General features: G+C 45.9%; 1 protein-coding gene across 2 annotated transcripts in view; it reads right to left on the bottom strand.

Annotated features, from left to right (window-relative positions):
• LOC137439136 (uncharacterized) overlaps nucleotides 1-25,019 on the bottom strand; it is an 83,710-nt gene that overhangs the window by 21,996 nt on the left and 36,695 nt on the right. For both annotated transcript variants that reach the window (XM_068134852.2, XM_068134853.2), the window contains exon 9: nucleotides 6,703-6,833. In XM_068134852.2, coding sequence (XP_067990953.2) covers nucleotides 6,703-6,833 — 131 coding nt within the window. The remainder of the gene's footprint in view (nucleotides 1-6,702; nucleotides 6,834-25,019) is intronic.

The following is a 25,019-nucleotide window of genomic DNA, read 5'->3' as shown; positions in this document are numbered from 1 at the left end:
TCAAAATCCCAACCCTAACCCAACCCCATCCCTAACCCAACCCCATCCCTAACCCTCACATTCAAAATCCCACCCAAACCCTAACATAATCTTTTTTTTCTTCTTTTTAAAAAATATGTATTTCTTTTTTTTTTTTTCCTCTTCTTCCAATTCTGTCTTTCAAGGCTTTCAAGTTTGAAGAAGTAGAAATGGGAAGAAAGAATTTTCCAGCATTTTCTTCCTCGAACTTTCTTGATATTGCTTAAATCAAGCGTCATTAAACAAAGAACATTGTTCATTGCTTTAGAATCCAAAGAGTCTCCAAGATGGACCCCACAGGTAGAGTCTCCAAAATAAAACCAACTTTCCAAGTTCCCAAGGTATAACCACATTCCTGTTGAGCCTCCAAGATAGGTATCACATTCCGAGTCATCAAAACAAAACCCCCATTCCGAGTCTCCAAAAATATAACCATCTTTCCAAGTCCCCAAGGTAGAACCACAATTTTCAGAAATATTTGGGGTTTCCGTGATAAGTCTCACATAGTATAACTGCGGACCATCAGGGAAAACTTCCCTTTCCAAATTTTTTAGGGTTTCTATGATGTGTCTCACATAGTATAACTGCGGACCATCAGGGAGAACTCTCCTTGCCCAATTTTTTAGGGTTTCTATGATGTGTCTCACATAGTATAACTGCGGACCATCAGGGAGAATTCCCGTTTCCCAATTTTTTAGGGTTTCTATGATGTGTCTCACATAGTATAACTGCGGACCATCAGGGAGAACTCTCCTTGCCCAATTTTTTAGGGTTTCTATGATGTGTCTCACATAGTATAACTGCGGACCATCAGGGAGAATTCCCATTTCACAATTTTTTAGGGTTTCTATGATGTGTCTCACATAGTATAACTGCGGACCATCAGGGAGAACTCCCCTTTCCCAATTTTCAGAAATTTGTGGGTCTCCAATGTATGACTTGTATTCTGGCTCATCAAGGTAGAACTTGTTCAGTGGGTTTTGTTTTGATAACTCACAACAAGTATCATCATGGTAAAACTCTTTTTCAGGATTTTGTGGATCTCCAAGGTATAACTCTTTGGCTGGGTCATCAAGGTAGAACTCGTTCTGGGGGTCTTGGTTGTTCAAAATGTCTTCAAACAAAAAAATAACTTCATCCCAAGTTGTGTTAAAAGCAGAATTTTCATTTCGTATCTCAGATACAATTTCCTGTGAAAGAAAATAACAATGTATTAATTTAATACAATATTTTTATTTGTATAAATCAAGCTCTATGAATATTAAAATAAACTTTGTTAACTCTTACATGAGTCTCATCTAAAAAAAAAAAAAAAAAAAAAAAATTAAATAAATAAATAAATAAATAAACAAACTTACCTCCATTGATAAGAGGTTCGAGTCCAGTTCATCAATCTGAAGGTTGAGTTCTACACAGGTAGTAGGACTCCAAGGAATAGCAAAGTTATCCCATTCCATTTCGGCATAGGAGTCCATTCTCAAGTGAAGCAGAAAGCGTGTTTGAAAAAGCCTGTGTGGTCGGTGCCTTTTATAAGAAGGGCTGGGTGTGTGTCATTTCCTGTGGAAATTCCCTGGGCGTGTCAACTGGAAATGATGTGATGGAAATTCCCTGAAAATGATGTAATGTATTACCTGGAAATGATACAATGCTGAAGAGTTTATAAAGTGGGTGGGACTTAGCAAAAGTGGGCGGAGCGTAGCAAAAGTGGGCGGGACATAGCAAAAAGTGGGCGTGGCCTAACAAAAAGTGGGCGGGGCTTAGTAAAAGATGGGCGTGGCTTACCAAAAGTGGGCGGGGTTTACCAAAAAGTGGACGGAGCTTAACAAAAGGTGGGCAGAGCCTACCAAAAAGTGTGTGGCACTGGAGGCGCTCAAACAAGAACATTGAGGGAGGTTTACCATTTTATCTTAGCTCAGTTAAAATATCTTAATAAAGAACCAAACTCAAACATATTTTTTGTTAATGTATTAGACGGTGAGGAGAGTTGTAGGAGAATTAAATTATTTCCCACACATAAACAAATATTTGTAGGGTCGTTGTTTGAGTGGGTCAAAGATGATTCACCAGATGATATTAAGAGTAAAAGGTTAAAAGGTCCATAAGGTCAGAAGGATCACAGGTTCACACAGAAGGACCATTGTTTAAGTGGTCTAATGAATAAGGATAACATGTCAAAAGGTTAGAAGGTTCGTAAAGAACAGGGTGAGAGAAATAGAGGTGTTTAGGGGCAATGAGGGAGGGGAAAAATTAACATGTAAGTCAATGGGAAAATGAGAGTGTCCCAGAAGCAACATATATACACTACTATGGGTAATGAACGTAGAGCAGCAACGAAGGTTGGAAAGGGTGGAAATGCGAATGGTTCGATGGATGTGTGGAGTATCGTTGAGAGAGAGGAAGACAAATGATGAATTGCGAAAAATGATGGGAATTGAGCCTGTGATTGATGTTGTGAAGAGGAACAGGTTTTTTTTTTTTGGTTTTTTTGTATGCTGAATCGAGGCTCGTGAAAGAGCGAACATTTACTTCACAAACAAATCAACCAGACAAACAAAATATATAAAAAGAGGGAGTGGAAGACAAGATGGGGAGAGAAGGGGAAGCACACAAACACTTGAGAGCACACAACATTTGAGAGCAGGGAGATGTGTGGGAGGGAGAGGGCTTGGGGGGAGGAGGCGTGGGAAGGGGGGGGTGGGTGGGAGAAGTATAAAACACAAGGACACCAAGGACTTCCAGGACAGAAGTTGGTATTTCAAAAAAGTGGAATTGGGGTAAAATTAGCGGGGGTAGAAAAGATCAAGGTTTTGGATGGGGGAAAATAAGAGATGGTGGTGAACAGCTGTTTTAAAGACCTGGAGGGTGGAGTGGGATTGAAGAGAGTGAGGGAGTTTGTTCCAGAGGTGGGAGAAAAGAGGAATGAAGGAGTGAAGGTGAGCAGAGAGTCTTGATTTTGGCAGTTTAACCATAAGAGGGTTGCAGGCAGATCTTGTGCGACCTGCAGGAATATTTGCGGGACAGAGCCCAGAGAGAGCTGGGGGGGGCAAGTCCAGAGAGGAGTCGGTAGAAGACGGAAAGACCACCAACCTGCCTGCGGTGAGTGAGTGCGAGGCCCTTGGAGTTAGCTTCATCGCGGGAGATTCCAGGATGAGATGGTTTGATCATGTGTTGAGGAAGGATGAAAGTGACTGGTTGAGAAGAGTGATGGAAATGAATGTAGAAGGAAGTAGAGGACGGGGAAGACCGAGAAAGACTTGGCTGAAGATGGTGGAAGAAGAAATGCGGGCAAGGGGGTTATAACAAGGAGAGATGCAGAAAATAGGGCAAGATGGAGAAGATTGTCATGGGGACCGCAAGGCTAACCCCCGCTCTTGCAGGGAAAATGGCCTTAAAATGCATGTTGTTGTTGTGTTGTATTATGATACGGAAGTAAAGGTAATCCTGTTTAAACACTCCATTCATTCCATCGATGTTTTTTGGTTTTTTTTCGCACGAGTTTTCAAGGCTAAATCGTGTTCACGTCCATGATTAATAAAGAAACTCAATTTCACGTGTGCATGGACATGCATGCAATTCACAGATGTGGAACAAATAAATAAACACAGACGGGAAATTGCCAGAGATATTTTTTCGTTCCTATTTTCTAAGCTATGTGCACATGCACATTAAATAAATTTATTTGAAATCTTTAATTTTAAAAATGTAATTTTGTATGCTGCATCGAAAAGAGAAACTTTGGTTTTCCCTGGACAGAAAGGTGTAAGGTAATGTTCTTACACACCGTCCAAAAGACTTTTTCCCAGGGACGTTTCCATTTGAGCTGTATTCTTTATATCGTCGGAATGTTTTATTCTTTACACGTCGTCACAATAAAAAGTTACAATTGGGTACTCTGCACGTGGGGAGGGGGGCGTAACATCGTTTACGTGTCGCCACTTAATCGTGGTAACAATTACGCGTCGTGTTTGTACATGCTATTTCCAAAATGAATAAAATAATGAGGGAACAGAACGAGACCGCCAATGAACGTTAACCCAGACTTGCACGGGATGCTGAGCAAAAAAGACGTTGGAGGGTAATGTGTGCTCAGCAAACATATAGAAGAGCAGCTGTAATGAATCCGGATGAAGTATCGGATAATATTGTTGAAGATCATCAATCATCATTGTGGTGCAAGTCCGATGACGTCACCATGCGTGTATTGTTCTGCGAAACATTTCACTAATGAATGAACAGGACAAGGGGGCGGATTTACACTGTGTTGCTCCAAGAGAAAAGTTAAATTACCTCTAATATTTGCCGTACCTGCTCGATTGGAACACCTGCCGGACGGAGTGAGTGGTGGAGAGGAGTAAAGGGAAGAGAAGAGTGGTGAGGAGTTGGAAGGGAGTGAGGAGGGAGGAGTAAAGGGAAGATAGGAGTGCGGAAGAGTTGGAAAGGAGTGAGGGGAGAGGAGTGGGGAGGAGTTGGAAAGGAGTGAGGAGAGAGGAGTAAAGGGAAGAGAGGAGTGCGGAGGCATTGGAAGGGAGTGAGGGGAGAGGAGTAAATGGAAGAGAGGAGTGGGGAGGAGTTGGAAGGGAGTGAGGGGAGAGGAGTAAAGGGGGGAAGAGAGGAGTGGGGAGGAGTTGGAAGGGAGTGAGGGGTGAGGAGTAAAGGGAAGAGGAGAGGGGAGGAGTTGGAAGGGAGTGAGGGGAGAGGAGTAAAGGGAAGAGAGGAGTGGGGAGGGGTTGGAAGGGAGTGAGGGGTGAGGAGTAAAGGGAAGAGAGGAGTGGGGCGGAGTTGGAAGGGAGTGAGTGGAGAGGAGTAAAGGGAAGAGAGGAGTGGGGAGGAGTTGGAAAGGAGTGAGGGGAGAGGAGTAAAGAGAAGAGAGGAGTAAAGAGAAGAGAGGAGTAAAGAGAAGAGAGGAGTAAAGAGAAGAGAGGAGTGGGGAGGAGTTGGAAGGGAGTGAGGAGTGAGGAGTAAAGGGAAGAGAGGAGAGGGGAGGAGATGGAAGGGAGTGAGGGGAGAGGAGTAAAGGGAAGAGAGGAGTGGGAAGGAGGTTGGAAGGGAGTGAGCAGTGAGGAGTAAAGGGACGAGAGGAGAGGGGAGGAGTTGGAAGGGAGTGAGGGGAGAGGAGTAAAGGGAAGAGAGGAGTGGGGAGGGGTTGGAGGGGAGAGTAGGGGGTGGGGGGTGGGCTAGATGAATGAGGGGGAGAGGAGATGAGTGAGGGGTAACACATTATCAGAAGTAAATACATTGTGTAGATTACATCATTTGTGGATCTGATAAATTGCCAATGACCATTTTGTAAAACTGAATGTGCAGCATCAAACTCAAGATGTCCAAATGCATGCCCATGGGATTCCCACGGGTGACCCCACTCGTCTATCTGCATTATAAAAGGAGCCGTGTTTGTCTGTCTGTTTGTTTGTTTGTCAAGTTATAACTTGAGAACGGATTAACGGATTTCAATAAATCCAACTATGGTGGATTCGGGTAACTCCCAGGAGTATTTTTGATTCAAAAAATTTTTTTCCATGGGTATATAAAGCCTGTTGTTGGCTTAGCGGTTAGGGTGCCGGCTTGGGATCCCAGGATCCTGGGTTCGAATCCCGATCGATCGCTGAATTAACGCCAGGGGGGTTGACAGCCTGTCATCCTTCCGAGATCGGCAAATTTGAGTACCAGCTTGCTGGGATGAATGATCACGGTGTGTACCCCGATTTAGAATCGGTACACCGTATCCCTGCGCATCGTAAGAGGCGACCAAGGGTTGGCGTCAGGAAGGGCATCCGGCCATAAAAACATTGCCTCAAACAGGGAACCATGATTGTCATGGGGCCCGCAAGGCTAACCCCCGCTTCAGCGGGGAAAATGGCCTTAAAACGATCATTCATTTCATTCATTTTATGGGTATATGGACCAACCAAACCAACCACCTTTAGAGGCCATTTTTCCCCGCAAGCGGGGGTTGGCCTTTTACAGGAACCGTGTTTTTCGGTCCCCTTTTTGAAGCAATGTTTTACGGCCGGATGCCCTTCCTGACGCCAACCCTTTTTGCCACCTTTAACGACAAGCAGGGAATTACCAGTGAACTGGTACTCAATTAGCCGACCTCGGAAGGATGACAGGCTGAGTCAACGCCCCTGGCGTTAATTCAGCAATCGACCGGGATTCGAACCCAGGATCCTAGGATCCTAAGCTGACACCCTAGCCGCTAGCCCAACACCAGGGTACGCGTGTCAAAACTGCAAATGCCAACATGTGACCTTGGTTATCCCTGCATGGAGAGCAGGATCTCCCAGGAATCCTTTTCTTTTTCTTTTTTTTCTTCCCCCATAGATTAGCCATCGCAGCAAAGATTGGTATTTCCGTCAGCGAAGCGACAGGTCTTATATTCTAGTTGTTAATTATACGAGTAACTACCAAGTTTGGTGACAATGGAAACAACGGTAAGAAACGACACGGCATCCGTGACATGCAAACACACCATATAATTTATATTACTTTTTGGAAAATCAGTGAAATAAAGAAAGCATTTTAGAAGAGGCTATGGGTGTCTGACGACTGCGAATTTTAAGCTATTTTGCAAAATAATTTATGAACAATTGCACAAACAAACTTGAGGCAGTTCTTGAACAATCCTTTTCTGTGAAGTCAAGGTGTACCAGAAATGCCCCAAAACATCGATATCGAGAGCCTTGCCTCGTGGAGTTCTTCATGTCCATGGTCCTTGAGATGAACTTCCACTTCAAGCATGGAACTGGGCAGGAACACCCTGCAAGCATTACACTTGACCACCAGCATTCGTGTCATGCAATCTGGCAGCTCAATGCCTGCGCGCGCACGCACACACACACACACACACACACGAGCACACACTTAATGCTTAACCTACACCCTGCGATATTAAATAAGGCAATTATCCATGTATGTACAGTAAGTCCTCGCTTATCAAAGCCCAAACCTTCTGTAATGAGTTCCAAGAGACCCGCCAGACCTTCGCCAATCACACCTCATCTCAAGAAACAATGAAAGACTGTTACATTAGAGGTGAAATTGAATATAATTAAAAGACATGAGAGTGGTGAAGGAACAACGGAAATTGGCCACACATATGTGATCGCTGCACGACTGTGCATTCAATCGTGAAAAGTTTGGCAAAAATCAAGGAAATATCGGAGAACGACCAGTTTGAATGCTAGGAGACTAACCAGAGTGAGACACAGTGCCCTGCAGAACATGGACCCGTTATTAAGTACATATATATATATGTACTTACTTTTTCCACATGCGAAATTTGCATTTATGTTAATTTAAATTATACAATGGACTACAAAATGTAAATGTTTCATGATATTTTTTATATTATATCACGTTTATCTATCAATTTTGTTGAAATGAAGATCAAATAGCTGTATGTTGAAATATGTTGAAAAAGTCAAAACTTTACATGGGGTGTACTTACTTTTTCACGTGACTGTATATATATATATATTGTTACGGATTCGTCACTTCCGCTGTTTTGGTTTTCCTCCACTTGAAAGATTTCTGATTCTATGTACTATTATTGTCTTCCAAAGGTTTATTGTTTATGAACAGTTATTAAAAGTAAAAAAGTTTAACTTAAAATGATACAGGAACCCGAACCGGAAGACAATGAGGAAGAGGAGGAGGTGGTGAGAAAAAGTCGGAGAAGAAGCTGGTTGCTTTGCGTTCTGGATCGACCGTTGTCGAGCAAGAGACACGAGTGAACTTTGGGGTTTCCTGGAAAGGGATTCAGCGATAGAGTTGTAATCGCTGTGACTGATCAAACCTGCGTGTCAGGTTGGCGTTGGATTCGGGGGAACCATCGTCATGTGATTACGTCTCAAGTACGAGCCGTCCGCCATTTTGACTCGTGCGCTTCGCGCGTCGAGCAGACTTTCCTTGCTTCGTCAACCGTTTTCACTGCGTTCAGACGTATCTGTGGTGTGTGTGTGCACCGAGGCTTCTGACGATTATTTTGCGGCTCGCCGACCGTGAACAGTGAAAGTTCATACCTGGAGGGGGCCTTTTGATTTCCCAGTCGCCGTGAGTGCGCCTTTGTGCCACTTTAACCACGTGACCCTTTTCTCCGCTTTGGGTCGCGTGCGCCTTGGTGCCGTTTTGGGCGGCGTGTCTGTGCCTGCCCTCGGAACGAGATTCTGGTTTAGAGTCGACATCGTTCCGTTGATCACTGGAGGGGACCAACTCTGAGCTCGAAGACGGGAATATAGAGACATTGGGGAAGGTTCTTTCCACTCACTTGGAACACTGAGTTACTTTATGCATGCTCGCTGATGGAATAGAGAGTGCACTCTGGGCAATGTCTGTGTTGTCACTTAACGACTCCCTCAAACTTTTGTTTCCGTGGTTGTGAAGTGTTTTTAATAACGTTGTGGTGGTTTTGAATCACGTGGTGGTGAGGTATTTTGAATTATGTGGTGGTGAGGTATTTTGAATTATGTGGTGGTGAGGTGTTTTTAAATCACATGGTGGTGAGGTGTTTTTAAATCACATGGTGGTGAGGTGTTTTAATATCACATGGTGGTGAGGTGTTTTAATATCACATGGTGGTGAGGTGTTTTTAAATCACATGGTGGTGAGGTGTTTTGAATTACGTGGTGGTGAGGTATTTATAATTATGTGGTGGTGAGGTGTTTTTAATTACGTGGTGATGAGGTGTTTTGAATTACGTGGTGGTGAGGTGTTTTGAATTACTTGGTGGTGAGGTGTTTTGAATTACTTGGTGGTGAGGTGTTTTGAATTATTTGGTGGTGAGGTGTATTAAAATGACGTGGTGGTGAGGTGTTTTTAATTTCGTGGCTGTGAGGTGTTTTTAATTTCGTGGCTGTGAGGTGTTTTTATTACGTGTTTTATGGCTGTGGGGTGTTTTTAATTTCGTGGTGGTGAGGTGTTTTTATTTCGTGTTTTATGGCTGTGAGGTGTTTTTATTTCGTGTTTTATGGCTGTGAGGTGTTTTTATTACGTGTTTTACGGCTGTGAGGTGTTTTCAATTTTGTGGTGGTGAGGTGTTTTTATTACGTGTTTTATGGCTGTGAGGCGTTTTCAATTTTGTGGTGGTGAGGTGTTTTTATTACGTGTTTTATGGCTGTGAGGTGTTTTTATTACGTGTTTTATGGCTGTGAGGCGTTTTCAATTTTGTGGTGGTGAGGTGTTTTTATTACGTGTTTTATGGCTGTGAGGTGTTTTCAATTTTGTGGTGGTGAGGTGTTTTTATTACGTGTTTTATGGCTGTGAGGCGTTTTCAATTTTGTGGTGGTGAGGTGTTTTTATTACGTGTTTTATGGCTGTGAGGTGTTTTTATTACGTGTTTTATGGCTGTGAGGCGTTTTCAATTTTGTGGTGGTGAGGTGTTTTTATTACGTGTTTTATGGCTGTGAGGTGTTTTTATTACGTGTTTTATGGCTGTGAGGAGTTTTCAATTTTGTGGTGGTGACGTGTTTTTATTACGTGTTTTATGGCTGTGAGGTGTTTTTAATTTTGTGGTGGTGAGGTGTTTCTATTACGTGTTTTATGGCTGTGAGGTGTTGTTATTACGTGTTTTATGGCTGTGAGGTGTTTTTAATTTTGTGGCTGTGAGGTGTTTTTATTACGTGTTTTATGGCTGTGAGGTGTTTTTAATTTTGTGGTGGTGAGGTGTTTTTATTACGTGTTTTATGGCTGTGAGGTGTTTTTATAACGTGTTTTATGGCTGTGAGGTGTTTTGAATTACGTGGTGGTGAGGTGTTTTGAATTACTTGGTGGTGAGGTGTTTTGAATTACTTGGTGGTGAGGTGTTTTGAATTACTTGGTGGTGAGGTGTTTTGAATTACTTGGTGGTGAGGTGTTTTGAATTACTTGGTGGTGAGGTGTTTTGAATTACGTGGTGGTGAGGTGTAATCGTCCCAAACTTCCAGTCTGCACCTACCCCTCCCCTATGTATGTGCTGAGGGGTTCTTTCTTGAAAAAAAAATAAACATTCAACCTAAATCTTCAACCTAAATTGCCTATAAAAATGTAATATCACAAACACAACAAATGCATTTGTGCAAAATAATTGTTTGTATTATGATTGGTGTAAATCATAACAACACAGCAACTCAGGTACAGTCATTATCCTCAGCTAAAATAAGCCCGTTCCTCAGTAACGACGCTTGGTGAGGCGAGCGCAAAACAAGCCGAGCCAAGCTAGTATATATATATATATATATATATTTTAGCTGAGGATAATGACTGTACCTGAGTTGCTGTGTTGTCATGATTTACACCAATCATAATACAAACATATTGTTACGGTCCGCGGATAAGGATGTTGTTTGCCGAGCGGAGGCACCGCGGCCGAACAGTTTTCCCCGACTCAACCCGATTCCTGAACGTTGGCGGATCGCGCCACAGATATTCAATTTGGAAACCTCTAAAGCGACCGAATGTAAAGGGGAAGAAGAAGACGTACAGAAGAGTAACGGGATTTAATATTTACACACACAAGCAAAAGGAGCAGTCAAAGTTATATACAGGGAACATGGAAAAAGCAGGTGACACAGTGAAAATACTAGCTTATACAAACTTAATTAAATACCCAGGACAGAACAAACAGAACAAACTCACGTACACAAGAAGGATGGAATGGCAGGAATGAATGCTGGAAGGAGGAATGGGAAGGTTCAGCTGGGGCAGATGGTTCGGGCTTGATCCCGCATGGGATGTCGGCTGGACCTCGACGGCCACCGATGCCACCGCTATCTGGTTCCCGCGGGGTAACGGGTTGAAGCTGCCTGGTGGAGTCAACACTGCTTGTGGAGCCAAAGCTGCTTCTCTGGCTCACCTCAGGGCGCGTCTGCCGTCTCTGGCGCAACTGCTTGTAATTGACCTCGAACCTTCTCTCTCTCTAAAGCTCATCTGGATCTTCTCACGCAGTACCTTGCGCGCGCGCTTTTATAACGCCTCCGGCGATCAAGCCGCCGGCCTTCAGGACACGCCCATTGGTGTGCTCACCTCGGCCCTGGTTGGTCGCGCGACCCTCTTGCTCCGCCCTTGATGACGAAGGGCGGGCACGCCTTTCTTCCCCGACCCGAGCACATGTTCAATGGTGGTTTTGGAGGGGATGTAATATTGGCAATCGAGGCTTGGTCATGACAAAAGGGAAAATGGAGGTTTTTGGGAATGGGAATGAAGAATGAAGGGAATCTATCTTATTTCACTTGGTGCAATGGAGTGTCATTTTAATGGAAGACAAAGCCTTAACCTAATACACAGAATAAGGAAATAAACTACTGAACAAGGGTATTATAGTGTCCTTCAATGTATGCTTCATGGAATTAACTACCGGAACGCCCTTTGACCTTTATACACACTGGAGCAAGGAGGGCTCAGAATAAGCAATAATTCATAACAATTTACAATACAATACAACACAATAAAAAAAACACAATCCTCATATCCGCAACAATATATATATATATTTTTTTTTTTTAACCAAAGAAGCACACAAACCTTATGACAGGACAATGATGTCATGCACATAAATTATGCCAACACATCACTTCCAAACGAGGAGGTATCCGCGTGGTACCCAAGTCTTTGCAGACTGATATTAAAGCTCTGTGGTCACAGGCAACACTTGTTGCTAACAGGTTGTGCAGCAATTGCTGGGGTGAGACTCAATCTGTGCCTTGCTTCCTCGTCAAGTTAGGGGGTTTAATTTGTGTGTATTAGCGGCTTAGATTGGTCACAAATAAACAATTTGCAGTATGTTGTCCTCATGAGGGAAAAATAAGCCCTCGTCGGGACAGCATGGTGTTGAAGTCGTGGGGACTCGACTCACTCCTATGGAGGAGCGGTCCAACTGTATGTCCATGCATTCTGGCCAGTCTGGGTCAGGATGCATGTGTTTTGATTGGCCATGGTGCTTCAGCCTTTGGGTTGAGGTGCATGTGTATGCCAATGGGACAGTCTTGATAGACGGTGTGCCTTGGCCGTGGGGTCAAGGTGCACGTCCAAAGATGTCTAAATGTTTGATTTTTTTTACCTTTTTTATTATTAAAAAAAGGCAGGCCTCATAAGGCCCATAATGAGGGTGAAATCTAGATCAACATCTCTGCCTTTGTCTATTTTTGACTGCATGAAGAGAGATTATAGAGAGGAGCATAGGATTGGTAAGGGGTGCATCAGAGGGAGATGGAATGTTAGAGTCATCCAGAGTGGAATTAGAGGAGAAAAGAGACCCAAAAAGAGTTGCTTTATCAGGTGGAGAGACAGCTACAGTATCATCGGAACAGAAATGGGAAGCAAAGGCAGAGCGACAGAAGTTGCTGGCGATAGTTTTAGCCAAGGACCAGAAAGATCTATTAGTGGAAGAAGAAGAGAGGTTGTCACATTTCTTTTGGATAAAGGAATGCTTCTCCTCACGAATAACATGTTTGCAATGATTTCTGGCAGGTATGAAAGCTGAATGTGAGTCAGAGGAAGAGGAGTTTTTGCATGTCCGATATGCCGCATCCCTTGCACGAATGGCTGCAGAGCAGGAATTATTGAACCAAGCGTTGGAAGGAGAGGTGAACTTGAAAGAGAAGGGGATTTTAGCCTCCATTCCTGCAACAATAACCTCAGCTATACATTCAGCAGAGATAGAGGCACGGACGAGGAAGTCTTTCTTTCCAGGGAGTCTTTCCAGGGAAAATCAGGAAAGAAGTCTCGTAAACCAGTCCAGTCAACACTATTTAAATGCAAATACTGGCCTTTAGTCGGAGCAGTCGGAGGTGAAGTGATGGTAAAGTGATGTTCACACGATTTTGGTCAGAAGAACCAATTGGAGGTGAAATTGTGTAGCTGTGACGGAACAGATTGGAGGTGAAGAACAAATACAAAGTATTGGAAGAGTGGTCATGATGATCTGGGATATGGGTAGGATGGGTGATAATTTGTTACATTTTCCATTCTCAATGGTTTGCAAGAGCTTCAACTCCCCCAACATCCGTGTGGGAAGATTTCAACCACTCCCTGTGGTGTACATTGAAGTCTCCTAAATAGAGGAATTCTGCTTGAGGGTGTTCAGATGTCATGGCCTCATGGCATGAATTAAGATAGTGAAACAAAGATATAAAGTTTGTTGAATTGGGAGAGCAGTAAGTGAAGCAGAGAAAAATAGTGATGGTCGGGAGACAAACAGCAACCCTCTGATGGTTAAACTGCCGAAATCTCGGCTCTCTGCTCACCTTCACTCTTTCATTCCTCTTTTCTCCCGCCTGTGGAACAAACTCCCACACTCCCTTCAATCCCTCTCCTCCCTCCAGGTCTTTAAAACAGCTGTTCACCACCATCTCTTATCTTCCCCCATCCATAACCTTGATCTTTTCTACCCCCACTAATTCACCCCAGATCCACCTTGTTTGAAATTCCAACTTATTTCCTGGAAATCCTGGCAGTGTCCATATGTTTATACCTCTCCCACCCCCCCCCCCCTTCACATGCCTCCCCCCCTTCACATGCCTCCCCCCCAAAGCCCTCTCCCTCCCACAGATCTCTCGATGTCTCCATGTCTCTCGGTCCCTGCTCTCAAATATTGTGTTTGTGTCCTTCCCCCTCTCTCCCCATCTTGTCTACCGCTCCCGATGTTATTTGTTTTATGTGTCTGTTTGTCTTTCTGTGTGATTAATGTTCGCTCTTTCACGAGCCTCGATCTTGTATACAAAAAAAAAAAAAAAAAAAAATAAAAAAAAAAATAAAAAAAAAAAAAAAAAAATGTTTAGCTAGATGACGTCAAAGTTTGGAGATTCGAGGTTCACAAGGTGCCACAGCAGGTGTGTTTATGTTGGAGTCGATAAAAACTCCTCCTTTGAGAAGCAGTATTGTGAGTGAAAGTTGTAGTTTGAAATGTTAAAGGAGTCAAGAAGAACAACATGTGACAATTGGGTCTCAGAGAAGCAAGATATTAGGAGAGGTACTTGCTATATGGTGTTCAACAGAGGAAAGATTTGAAGAAAGCCCACAAATGTTGGTGAAATTAATTGAAAAAGTCATGTTGATTCAACAGGTAAGGGTCTTGTAAGAGACCGACACTGCTACTGCTTGAGCCCTCCCTCTCGTTGGCATTAGAGACGAGCAGGTCACCGGAGATTCTTCACACCCCATTATGCTGGGAACTAGGGGCCATTGCTTTTTTGGACCTTTTCATATTTAATTGGACGTTTCTGAGGAAATGAGGAAAGATAAATAAAAGAGAGAGAATGTAAAGGTGAGGAGTGAAAATGAGTAAGCAAAGTGGATGATGAAAAATGTAATGTATGGTGTTTGCAAGAAAGAGAGATTAGAGAGAGTTCACCAAAGCCATCAAAGCACGGCTCGCAACACCTCTCCATAGTGGTCCTCATGGTGCACCATGTCATGTACCCATGAGTAACCACCTCGGACCCTCAGAGGTCTCGGCCCGTCTGGGGGCCCAGTGACCCACAGGCCCAAGACTCTCTTCTAAGATAATCTCTATCCTCCCCCATAAACGTAACACAATATATTCATATTCATACATACTCACATACATACGTACATACATACATAAAAAACTGTGTACCGTATTTGTGCATAAAACATAATATTGTTGCGGTTTTGTGTTTTTATAATAAAGGTTAATTTCCCCTTCTAGTTTAGTTACACGACAACATGTAGCCTCGTTTAAAGCTCAGTTATTTCTTAGTAAATGTAAGCGTAGACCTTTCCTGTGTTTAGTTTTGCGTTGAGTAGGATAATGAGAATTAGGTCCTTTACGATGCCTCGATGCTTTTGGCGTGAAATACGAGGCAGGCCTGAACAAGTCGACCAAGGCCGAAGGAAGGCGGAGGAGAAGCCATGGTAAGCGTGAGCCGCCAATCAGGGCTCGAGGGGAGTGACTTACCACTGTGGCTAAAGGCGGGGTTTGGAACGTTTGAGTCTCGCTAGGGCGGGGCAATATAACCCTGTGCCCAGAGCCCCCCCCCCTCCCCCCCCCACGTCAGTTATGAGACGACCTCAGTTATGAGAGGGGATGCGCCGAGTTGAGTTCAGTTATAAGATGAGCGAAGGGCGAGTTCAGTTGAGTTCTCAGTTGAGCTGGAATCAGATCCCCGAGGAGTGCAGGCGAGTTGCGCAGCCCAAGAGACGAGTTACGAATCGGAGTTGTGCGACCGGAGCGCTCAGTGTATTAACCGCGCTGTGAAAGACAGCCGTGCCGGGCCACATATGCGCATATTTTCCCGCCTGCCTGCCTTTACCGAGAAACGCGCCGCGAGGATTTTCCCGCCTGCCTGCCTGCCTTCGCCGGGATATGTGCTGTGACCGCCAGAGGACCACGCCGGGTGAGCTGTTCCTGGAGGACCAAAGCAGGCGCGTTCGCCACGTGAACATTCTTCCTTCATCTCCCTGTGTGTGTAAGTGGGCCCATTGTCTGGGAAAATTAGTTACGACTGCTTAAGACGGCCCTGTGTCTCTTCTCCTTCCAAACCATTGTAAATAGTCATTAAATCGTGTTATTCCTTTGATTCGACTGCTTTTGTCTCTCTATCATTGGCTTAGCATGGTACGAATTGGATCGCTCTGATCGGGTTCCATAAGAAAGGTAACAGCACGGGCCATGTGGTACGCCATCCGCTCGGGTGTACTCAATTACGCGTGGTTCGTGCGAGACTCGATCCCCGCTGCCGCTGCGGCATGGGTACTTAAGGTACGTGCAAAATTGTCCCGAGACCCTTTTCCACGTCTGCCCGGAAGTGGCGACTCAGTCTCGCGGTTTGAAGACCCAAGGAGAAAAAGGGGCTTAATCTCCCCTTTTGTAAGGGAACGGGCTTTGGAAAACCAAAACAATTTGGTAGTCAGGAGTGGGATTAGGAACCCTAAAAAAATATTTGGACACCAAATTGTACATATTGGCAGCAACATTTGGTGTCCGGGAGTGGGATTGGACCTGCAGTACGTTTCACGTGCTGCGAAATTACGAGCGAACGAAATTTAGTTCTTTTAAAGCCAAATTGTATTCGTACCATGGCTGGCCAAGGCGGTCGAATGCCGGTGGGGGTAGATGAAGAGGAGGAATGGATGACCCAGTACCTGCAGGAGAGACAGTTGGTAGTGGAGGAAGCTGAAGAGGGGGCGGTAGCTGGCGAAGAAAATGGCGGCACCTCACAAGTGGCGGCGAGAGCCGAGCCAGCGAGTGCCAGCGGGTTTGGACCTGTACTTACTTATAGATCAACTACGAGCATCTATAGAAATGCAGAGGGACGAGGCAAGGGGTAACAGGGACGATATGAAGGCTCGGGTGAGCGATTGGAAAAACAATTGAAAGAAATGGGGGACAAAACCACCAGGGAAAGGAACAAAGTGGGCGAACAAATGGTCAGCACGATAATTTTAAAAAAGCGGGGGAGGACATTAGGCGCAGGTTGAGCGGGAAGGTCGCGGTGGTACACGACGAGATGACACGGTGTGAGGAACGCGTGGAGAGCGAGGTAGAGCGAAGGACAGCTAAGTTGACCGGGACTATGGAAATCGCGACGCGGGGTGTAGAAGAGCCGAAGGTCACCGAATTGGACAAATAAATTTCATGGGGGCCGGCGGTCGTCGAGGAAAAAGAAATAATTGAAATTGGAGAGACGGGAGAACCAGAAACTAAATCGTGGGAGAAAGAAATAGAATGCGCGCAAAGTCTGTATTTGCACCATGATGCCGGGCTTGCTAATGAAATAAAAGGTTTGCATGTGCTGCCGGGGAAGGAGGACCCCGAGGTGAGTGGAAAAAATGGCGCGAATGTGTTTGGCGCGAACGGGTTTTTGGCGCGCTTGGTAGAGAGACGAAACCCGGGCGTTCGCGGAAGGTCCATTGTGCGGTGTACGAGGGCGACTGGTACGAAGTACGAGAGAGAGTGTGTGCCAGGGCGTGCGATGATTGAGTGTGCGAAGGAGGAGTGCACACCAGAGCGTGTTGCAGAGTGTGTGCAGGAGTGCACACCCGAGGGTGTTACGGAGTGTGTAACAGAAAAGTGTGCGATAATGGGGTGTGTGGAAGGCGCGGGGACGCCTGAGTGTGCAGTAATTGAGTGTATGGGAGGTGCGGGGACGCCTGGGTGTGCGAGTGCGGAGTGGGTCGCGAGGTGTGAGGACGCGGCTCAAGCATCGACACCGACCGGGGTAGCGTTTAGCGGGACGGATCGCAGACGTGAGCCCCTGGTGAGTTGTGTGCAGCAGGTACAGGCGGGGATCGGTGCCGCGGCGGTCTCACAAGGACCGGCGTGCACGATTCGTGCCGGCCCCCGCACTGTATGGTTGGTGCCGTGCCGTGGCGGCAAAGGCAATCGGCGAGGTTCAAGGGGAGGTAGGAGTTTTCGGAGCCGCGCACCTTGGCGGGTGCGATGCTCCGACCGGGGCCGATTTGGTCATCGTGCGTGGGACCGCGAGGCCCCACGCAGGGATGGAGCCCTGCACCTCGGCCCATCAATACCTCCTCCCCTGGATCGAAAATGCCGGACGGACCCAACATACAGGAGACAAACCACCCGCATGGATCGCTCGGCCTTTCGAGGCCGAGCCATGACAAAGTATATCCACATGAAGAGGCTCGAGTGTGGTGGACTGGTGAGAGTAGTGTACCCCACGTGGGGGAATGGTGGTGTCACCATTCCTCACACGCCAGGGCCCATGGGCATTAGTTTAGGGGGATGTCAGTGATAGGCACATGGGGTGCCAGCAATGGTTACCTCCATGGGACACCGAAGCTAGCCGAGGGAGGGCTAGGATAATGTCAGGGATCTAGAAGACTGTAGAGACATGAGAATTAAGTAGTGACACTGGACTGTAGAGGGGACGTAGGTAGCTTAGGTGGATGATAATGACAAGGGAGTGCACAGTTTAAAGGGACGACGGGGAAGCACGAGTTTTAGGGGAACTCAGGTAGTTAGATGATGCTGTGTGTGTGAAAAAACAAAAGGAATTGTGTTTGAGGTGTGCGAGGAAAGAGGTGTGTGAGCACAAGAGGTGTGCCAGATATTTGGTGTGTAAAAGTAGTAGTGTGAATTGACTTGCATGGTGTGCAAGACGAAAGGTGTGTGAGCACAAAACGTGTGCGAGAAAAGTGGTGTGTGAGATAAATGGTGTGCGAATAAGTGGTGTGGAATGCTTGGTGTGGAATAGAAAGGGTGGAATGCATGTTGCGAAGGAGTGAATGGGGGGATGTGGAACCCATTCACGGACGCCCGGGATGGGTAGTGCAAAGCCAGGTAGAGGGCATAGGCAAAATTTGTATGGATATTGACACCTGTGGTGCGGGTAGTGGAAAGTAGCATTTTTGTTGGGTACATGAGTATGTGGAATGGCTGGGCGTGTGGCTTAATTGGTGCGTATGGTTATTGGGGCACTCCGCCACTGGTAGTTTGTTGGCCAGGTGAGGCCGCAGGTAGGCTCTGGGAGCCGGTTAGGTTAGTGTTGAGTGGGGACGAGGATCCCAGGAGAGGACCCGGGTTGCCCAATGCCAAGGTGGGCATCAGGGGGTAAAGTGCCAGGAAGGGCCTTCCCCAGTTAGGTAGTCGCAGGAGCAGGTAAGCTCGGGTGGCGACTTCAGTGGCGGAGGTGCACAGGTAGGTAGACCTGCTAGTGGAGCCACACGACCCAGCCCCGAAATTGTGCAAAGGCACAGTATGCAAATTTGTGGGAGTGAGACCCAAATTTGGATGGCATCACCAGGTGGGCAATGGGAATTCGCGTTTTTAGAACCACATAGTTTAAAGATGGCCGATTGGCAGGATACGACCCCGGGTAGGTTAAAAGTAAATGTCAGTAGTGTAGTTAGGATATGAGAAATCCCTTCGCACCATCCACAGCCAATCACCAAGGAGGACGAAGCTCCACACCAGGGCTCTGTAAGCCGTTTGAGTTGTAAGACGCATCATGACGTACGTGAGACATTGTGTTTGTTCCATCCCTTCCTTCCTGGGAGGGATTGTGAGACGAATTTGTAATAGAGGGGGATATGGGAGACAAGACGTAGACGGATTGTAAATACAAGGGGGGCTCAGGTAGTATAGCCGACGGTGGGGGGGTACGGACGGCTAGGGACGAGCCTGCTCTGCTCACTCTTCCGCGCCCCTCGCGCTGCATTACCTTGTGGTTCTGTGTGTCATTGCATCCTTTCCGCTTTGCTTGTTGTGCCTCGTCTCTCCCCCCACCCCAGGACCATTTGGGAGGTGGAGCTGTGCAGCACCATCGACCTGTGCAGCATCCCTTCTGCACCTTGCTACATCTGTGCAGCCGAACGGCGCAGCATTTGCTGCCATATCCTTTTGCTGTAACTTTGCTGCACCTGTGCAGCACTTTGCTGCCACAAACCCTTTGCTGCACCTTACACACTATGGACCACAAGCTTTGTGGCCTTGCACCTCTGCTGTGCAGCACCTTGCTGCAAAATCATCTTGCATCTTCGGACCACTTGTTGAGTGGCATTAATGCCAAGCAGTCGGACCACATGGGAGTGGCCCTGCCTGCCAAAGAAAAAGAAGAAATGAAATAAAAGCATTTTTTGTGCATTTTTATTATGGTGTGCTGGGTAGGAGAAGATGTGCAAGATGAGATATCCCTGAAGATTAAAAATGGCCTGTATGCCGGTCCGGGAGCTAGCCGGTTTGATAGATGCACACAGAAGAAGCAAGAAGCAAGATGCAAGAAGCAAGCAGCAAATGTCATGATTGTTGTGTGTGTTTTTGCTGTGTTTTTCTCTCCCCTCCAATCTTCTCTTCCAAAAAGGACAGGTCCTGGGTCATATAATTGTCAATAAAATTAAGTTTTTGTGCTTGTAAATATAAGAGTGCTGCCCACCGGCTATGTGTTTTAGTTTGAAAAATTCCGGAAATACTCGGTTCGTTGTGGGTGTGAATCTGATATGCAGCTACTCAACACAATAGGAGGGACATATCTAGTGTTTTAAAACTGTCGCATACACGGGTCAGAGTAAATGTTAGGGGGAACCACACCTATATGTCACATGTAAAAGTAAAAGTTAATTTTGCATGTCATTCTCTAACCGGTCGTTCCATTGGTGGTTCCGACTCGGGGACGAGTCTGATGAAGGAGGGGTGTAGTGTTGCGGTTTTGTGTTTTTATAATTTCATTATAATTGTTTTTATAAAGTTAATTTCCCCTCCTAGTTTAGTTACACGACAACATGTAGCCTCGTTTAAAGCTCAGTAATTTCTTAGTAAATGTAAGCGTAGACCTTTCCTGTGTTTAGTTTTGCGTTGAGTAGGACAATGAGAATTAGGTCCTTTACGATGCCTCGATGCTTTTGGTTTTGGCATGAAATACCACGTGGCAGGCCTGAACAAGTTGACAAGGCCAAAGGAAGGCGGAAGAGAAGCCACAGTAAGCGTGAGCCGCCAATCAGGGCTCGAGGGGAGTGACTTACCACTGCGGCAAAAGGCGGGGTTTGGCACGTTCGAGTCGGGCTAGGGTGGGGCAATATAACCCTGTGCCCAGAGCCCCCCCCCCCACCCCCCACGTCAGTTATGAGACTACCTCAGTTATGAGAGGGGATGCGCCAAGTTGAGTTCAGTTATGAGATGAGCGAAGGGCGAGTTCAGTTGAGTTCTCAGTTGAGCTGGAGTCAGATCCCCGAGGAGTGCAGGCGAGTTGAGTTGCGCAGCCCAAGAGACGAGTTACGAATCGGAGTTATGAGACCGGAGCGCTCAGTGTATTAATCGCGCTGTAAAAGACAGCCGGGCCGGGCCACAGACGCGCATATTTTCCTGCCTGCCTGCCTTCGCCGGGATACGTGCTGTGACCGCCAGGGGGCCACGCCGGGTGAACTGTTTCTGGAGGACCAAAGCAGGCGCGTTCGGCGCGTGAACATTCTTCCTTCATCTCCCTGTGTGTGTAAGTGGGCCCATTGTCTGGGCAAATTAGTTAAGACTGCTTAAGACGGCCCTGTGTCTCTTCTCCTTCCAAACCATTGTAAATAGTCATTAAATCGTGTTATTCCTTTGATTCGACCGCTTTTGTCTCTCTATCATTGGCTTAGCATGGTACGAATTGGATCGCTCTGATCGGGTTCCATAAGAAAGGTCACAGCACGGGCCAAGTGGTACGCCATCCGCTCGGGTGTACTCAATTATACGTGGTTCGTGCGAGACTCGATCCCCGCTTCCGCTGCGGCGTGGGTACTTAAGGTACGTGCAAAATTGTCCCGAGACCCTTTTCCACGTCTGCCCGGAAGTGGCGACTCAGTCTCGCGGTTCGAAGACCGAAGGAGAAAAAGGGGCTTAATCTCCCCTTTTGTAAGGGAACGGGCTTCGCAAAAAACGCAACAATATAAAGATTGTGCATAAAACAGTGTATTTGTCTGTCCTCCTTCATAAGAACGATTTGAATCGGGTTTTAAAGGCCAATCTTTTAACAGACTGTGTGTTCACTGTGGTATATTTTTGAGGATTAAAAAAAATAAAATTCCATGAAGGAGTAATTGCATCTCTTCAAATTTGAATTGTAGACGGTGACTTGCAAACCAAACCTCGAGGGCAGTGTACAGAAGCGTTTTTTTTTTAAATAGCAATAAATACAAAGCTCAGGGAGGTGAAATTCTCTGCACATGATGTGCATTGTAAAATGGGTGCTCGTTTACATTTTTAAGTCTAATAAAGAAGATATCAGCACACTTGATTATAGTCCGAGGCTTCAGACTTTGGCATGCTCACAAGGCCGTACCGTAGAAAAAACTCCCCCCTCCCCCCCCCCCCCAACCCGTAATTTTGACTGGTTTTTGTACTAGTCTGTATATAGATATTCGAAATGGAATACTGCTCTCCCCTCTGGGCTGGTGCTCCTGCCTCACACAGAGCTTCGCTTCACCTGTAGAAACCAAAGCTTTAAGAATCATTGGTATCGGCCGTGATGAAGCCGATTCTGAGGGCCTTTCACTCGATCACCGCATCCAGGTTGGTGGTCTTTCTGTCTTCTACAGACTCCTCTACAGCCGAGCTACCCCAGGTCTGTCTGTGCTCTGTCCCCCAAATATTCCTTCAGGACACACAAGATCTCTGCTTACCTTCACTCTTTTATTCCTCTTTTCTCCCGCCTCTGGTACAAACTACGACACTCTCTTCAATCCCACCCCTCCCTCCAGGTCTTTAAAACAGCTGTTCACCACCATCTCTTATCTCCCCCACCCAAAACCTTGATCATTTCTACCCCTGTTGGAACACCCAAATCCACCTCTTTCAATCTCTGACTTCTTTCCTGAAATTCCTGGTAGTGTTTATTTGCTTTGTACCGCGTACCATGCCCCCCTTCCCCCCCCCCCCCCATCTCTCGCCCTCTCCCTTCCACAGATCTACCGATTACCCTGGTCTCTACTGTTGTTGTGATTGTGTGCTTTCCCCTCTCTCCCCCTCTTGTCTCCCGCTCCCTTTATTGTATGTTTTATGCATCCGTGAATGTTTTCGTGTTTAATGCATCAGCTCTTACACGAGCCTCGATTCTGTTTTCAGAAAATATATATGTGACTGGCTCTGGCAAAAGAAGATACTTGGGGACAAAAATTAAAATTGAGATTTTGATATCATCTGATTCCTCATGCTTTTCTCTTTCATTTGACATATACATTATGTTAATTGGATGAAAATTAACGAAGTTATGGTATTTTAATGACAATTATATTTTCGTTTAAACAATGGAGAGAATTAGGTTAAACGTTCACAATACAGTTCACACACGCACAAAGCACACGTAGAGCTTTTCATTCATACCAAACATGTATGTCAGGGATTTACTTCGAATTACGATGTATGGCTTGTAGTAAAACATCGAAATTTTGCGATCTTCATGTCTTTTCGACCAAGGAATCGTGACTTTCTGAGCACATTTTGAGCATGACATTTTAGATTCTTCGTCGAATTTCACAACTTTTCTGCTGTTTCTTGGAAAAATGTTTTGGTGCATAATAAGCTGTAGAGTTACTCTTTCTATCCATATAAAAATCTCAATTTGGTCCCTGTTGTGATTGGTACTACGTACTGGGTCGTGACGTCTGGGGGCGTGGCTTCAGTGGTTAATGGCGGCTCGTCATGATGGCCGTGCGCTCTGTGAGAGCTTGGTATCGTTTTTAATAAACCACTTGATTGAAGGAGATTCCTGAACTTACTTGGCAGCGTGAGACATGGTGGCAGCGCGGGATCGTGAAGATCAACAAGCAGATTGACGTTTGGTCTTGTTTTCTTTGCGGATTACCACGGCGGCAAGTTCCGTGTTTTTTTCAACATGGCGAAGTTCCCGACAATGGACTGGTCCAGCTCGGACCTGGCAGAGACCTTCAAGTTATTCAAGCAACGAATGAACTTGGTGCTGTCGGACGAGGGCATCGATACTAAAGCCAGACAGGCCATCAAGATTCAGATTGCTGTGGGAGACGAAGGACTGAGGCGGATCAATGCATCGACTCTGAGTGAGGATGATAAAAAGGATCCGGATAAATTATATAAATTATTCGAGGATCAGTTGGACATTCATGTAAACTTTCGGATTCACCGGCTGAAAATGATGAGATTCCGGCAGCAAGAAGGAGAGTCCATTGATGATTTCGTCAACCGATGCCGACGGAAGGGAAGGTTGTGCAATTTCTCCGAAGCAGAACTATCGGAACGGATTATCGAGTTGATTGTTGCGAGCACCCCACATGATGATTTTCAAAAGCATCTGCTCGACCAGGAGGTCGGGTACGACATGGACCTGGTTTTAAGTGAGGGACGCAAGTACGAAGCAATGGTAATCGGAAAGCAGGCCATCCAGAAGATGGAAGGGCCTTCATCGTCTGTGAATGCCATGACACATCGACAAAAGTGAAAAAGGTGTGGACTATCACATCCACCACGGAACTGCCCAGCATACAATGATTATTGTAAGTATTGTGGTGAACTGGGACACTGGGCCCATTGTGAAAATCCCAAACTAAGCACGAGATATGCTGATGGATACGGCGAGTGGAGCCGCCGTCCTGCAATGGGTGGAAGAGGCCGTCGAGTCAGCAGAAGCAAGTTGAGAGGTATGCTTCAGGGAAGTAACAATAATGGGACCTCGGTGAATGAAGTGTCGGGGTATTGTACTGAAGGCGATGAAGACAGTTACGAAAGTGACACTGAGGCATATGAACACACCAAGCCGTTTCACGTGATCAGGGTATCCGCACTGTGTATGAAGGAGACGAGGGATGAAGTGTACACATTGTTGAACATTGTATGCCCTGACATGAAAGGTGTATACAAACTGCAGTTGAAAGTGGATACAGGTGCGTCAGGGAATACTTTGCCAACGCGTATTGTGAAGGACATGTATGGAAACAAATGGATGTCAAAACTGACTCTGCTTGGTGGGACCAAGCTCACTGCTTACAATGGCAGTGAGATCAAGTGTCATGGAATCCTCAAGCTTTTGTGTCGATATAAAGACTCAGATTGGTTCAAGTACAGGTTCTATGTGGTTGAAGTACATGGACCTGCAGTACTTGGACTACCAGCGTGTGAACGGCTCAACATCGTCACCATAAACAGCATTGCTGGGCAACGGAGGACATTGCTGAAGGCTGCTCCTCCAGCATCAAGGATTCTGAAACCAATGCGCCATGAGGAACAGGCCTACAAGGTGAATTCCGTGGATGATTTGAAAAGGCTGTTCCCGGACAGGTTTGACTGCATTTAGCGGGGTGGCTTGGGGTCAATTTTCAAGATTACCGTTACCGGGCGGACAAAAGCGCCATTTTTGGTGTGAGGCTTCCTTAGGGTATATCAATTGATTTTAGCCGAGGAGCCCTCTCGAAATATGTACGTAACCATGGTAACACAAACAAATCCAAGATGGCTGCCGTTCATGATAAAATACCAATTTTCTTGGGTTGTAGTTGTTAGAGGAAAGCCAAATTGTATCAAAATATTACTTAAATATCAGAACCATGTCCTCAACATGTTCGGTCACCCTCCTGAAATATTAAAGTAAAACATAAAAATC

This window comes from Myxine glutinosa, chromosome 13 (genome assembly GCF_964187855.1).
Source record: "Myxine glutinosa chromosome 13, kmMyxGlut1.1, whole genome shotgun sequence".
Taxonomy (NCBI): Eukaryota; Metazoa; Chordata; class Myxini; order Myxiniformes; family Myxinidae; genus Myxine; species Myxine glutinosa.
The sequence above is the reverse complement of the archived record's forward strand: the minus strand, read 5'-3'. Positions and strand labels throughout refer to the sequence as shown.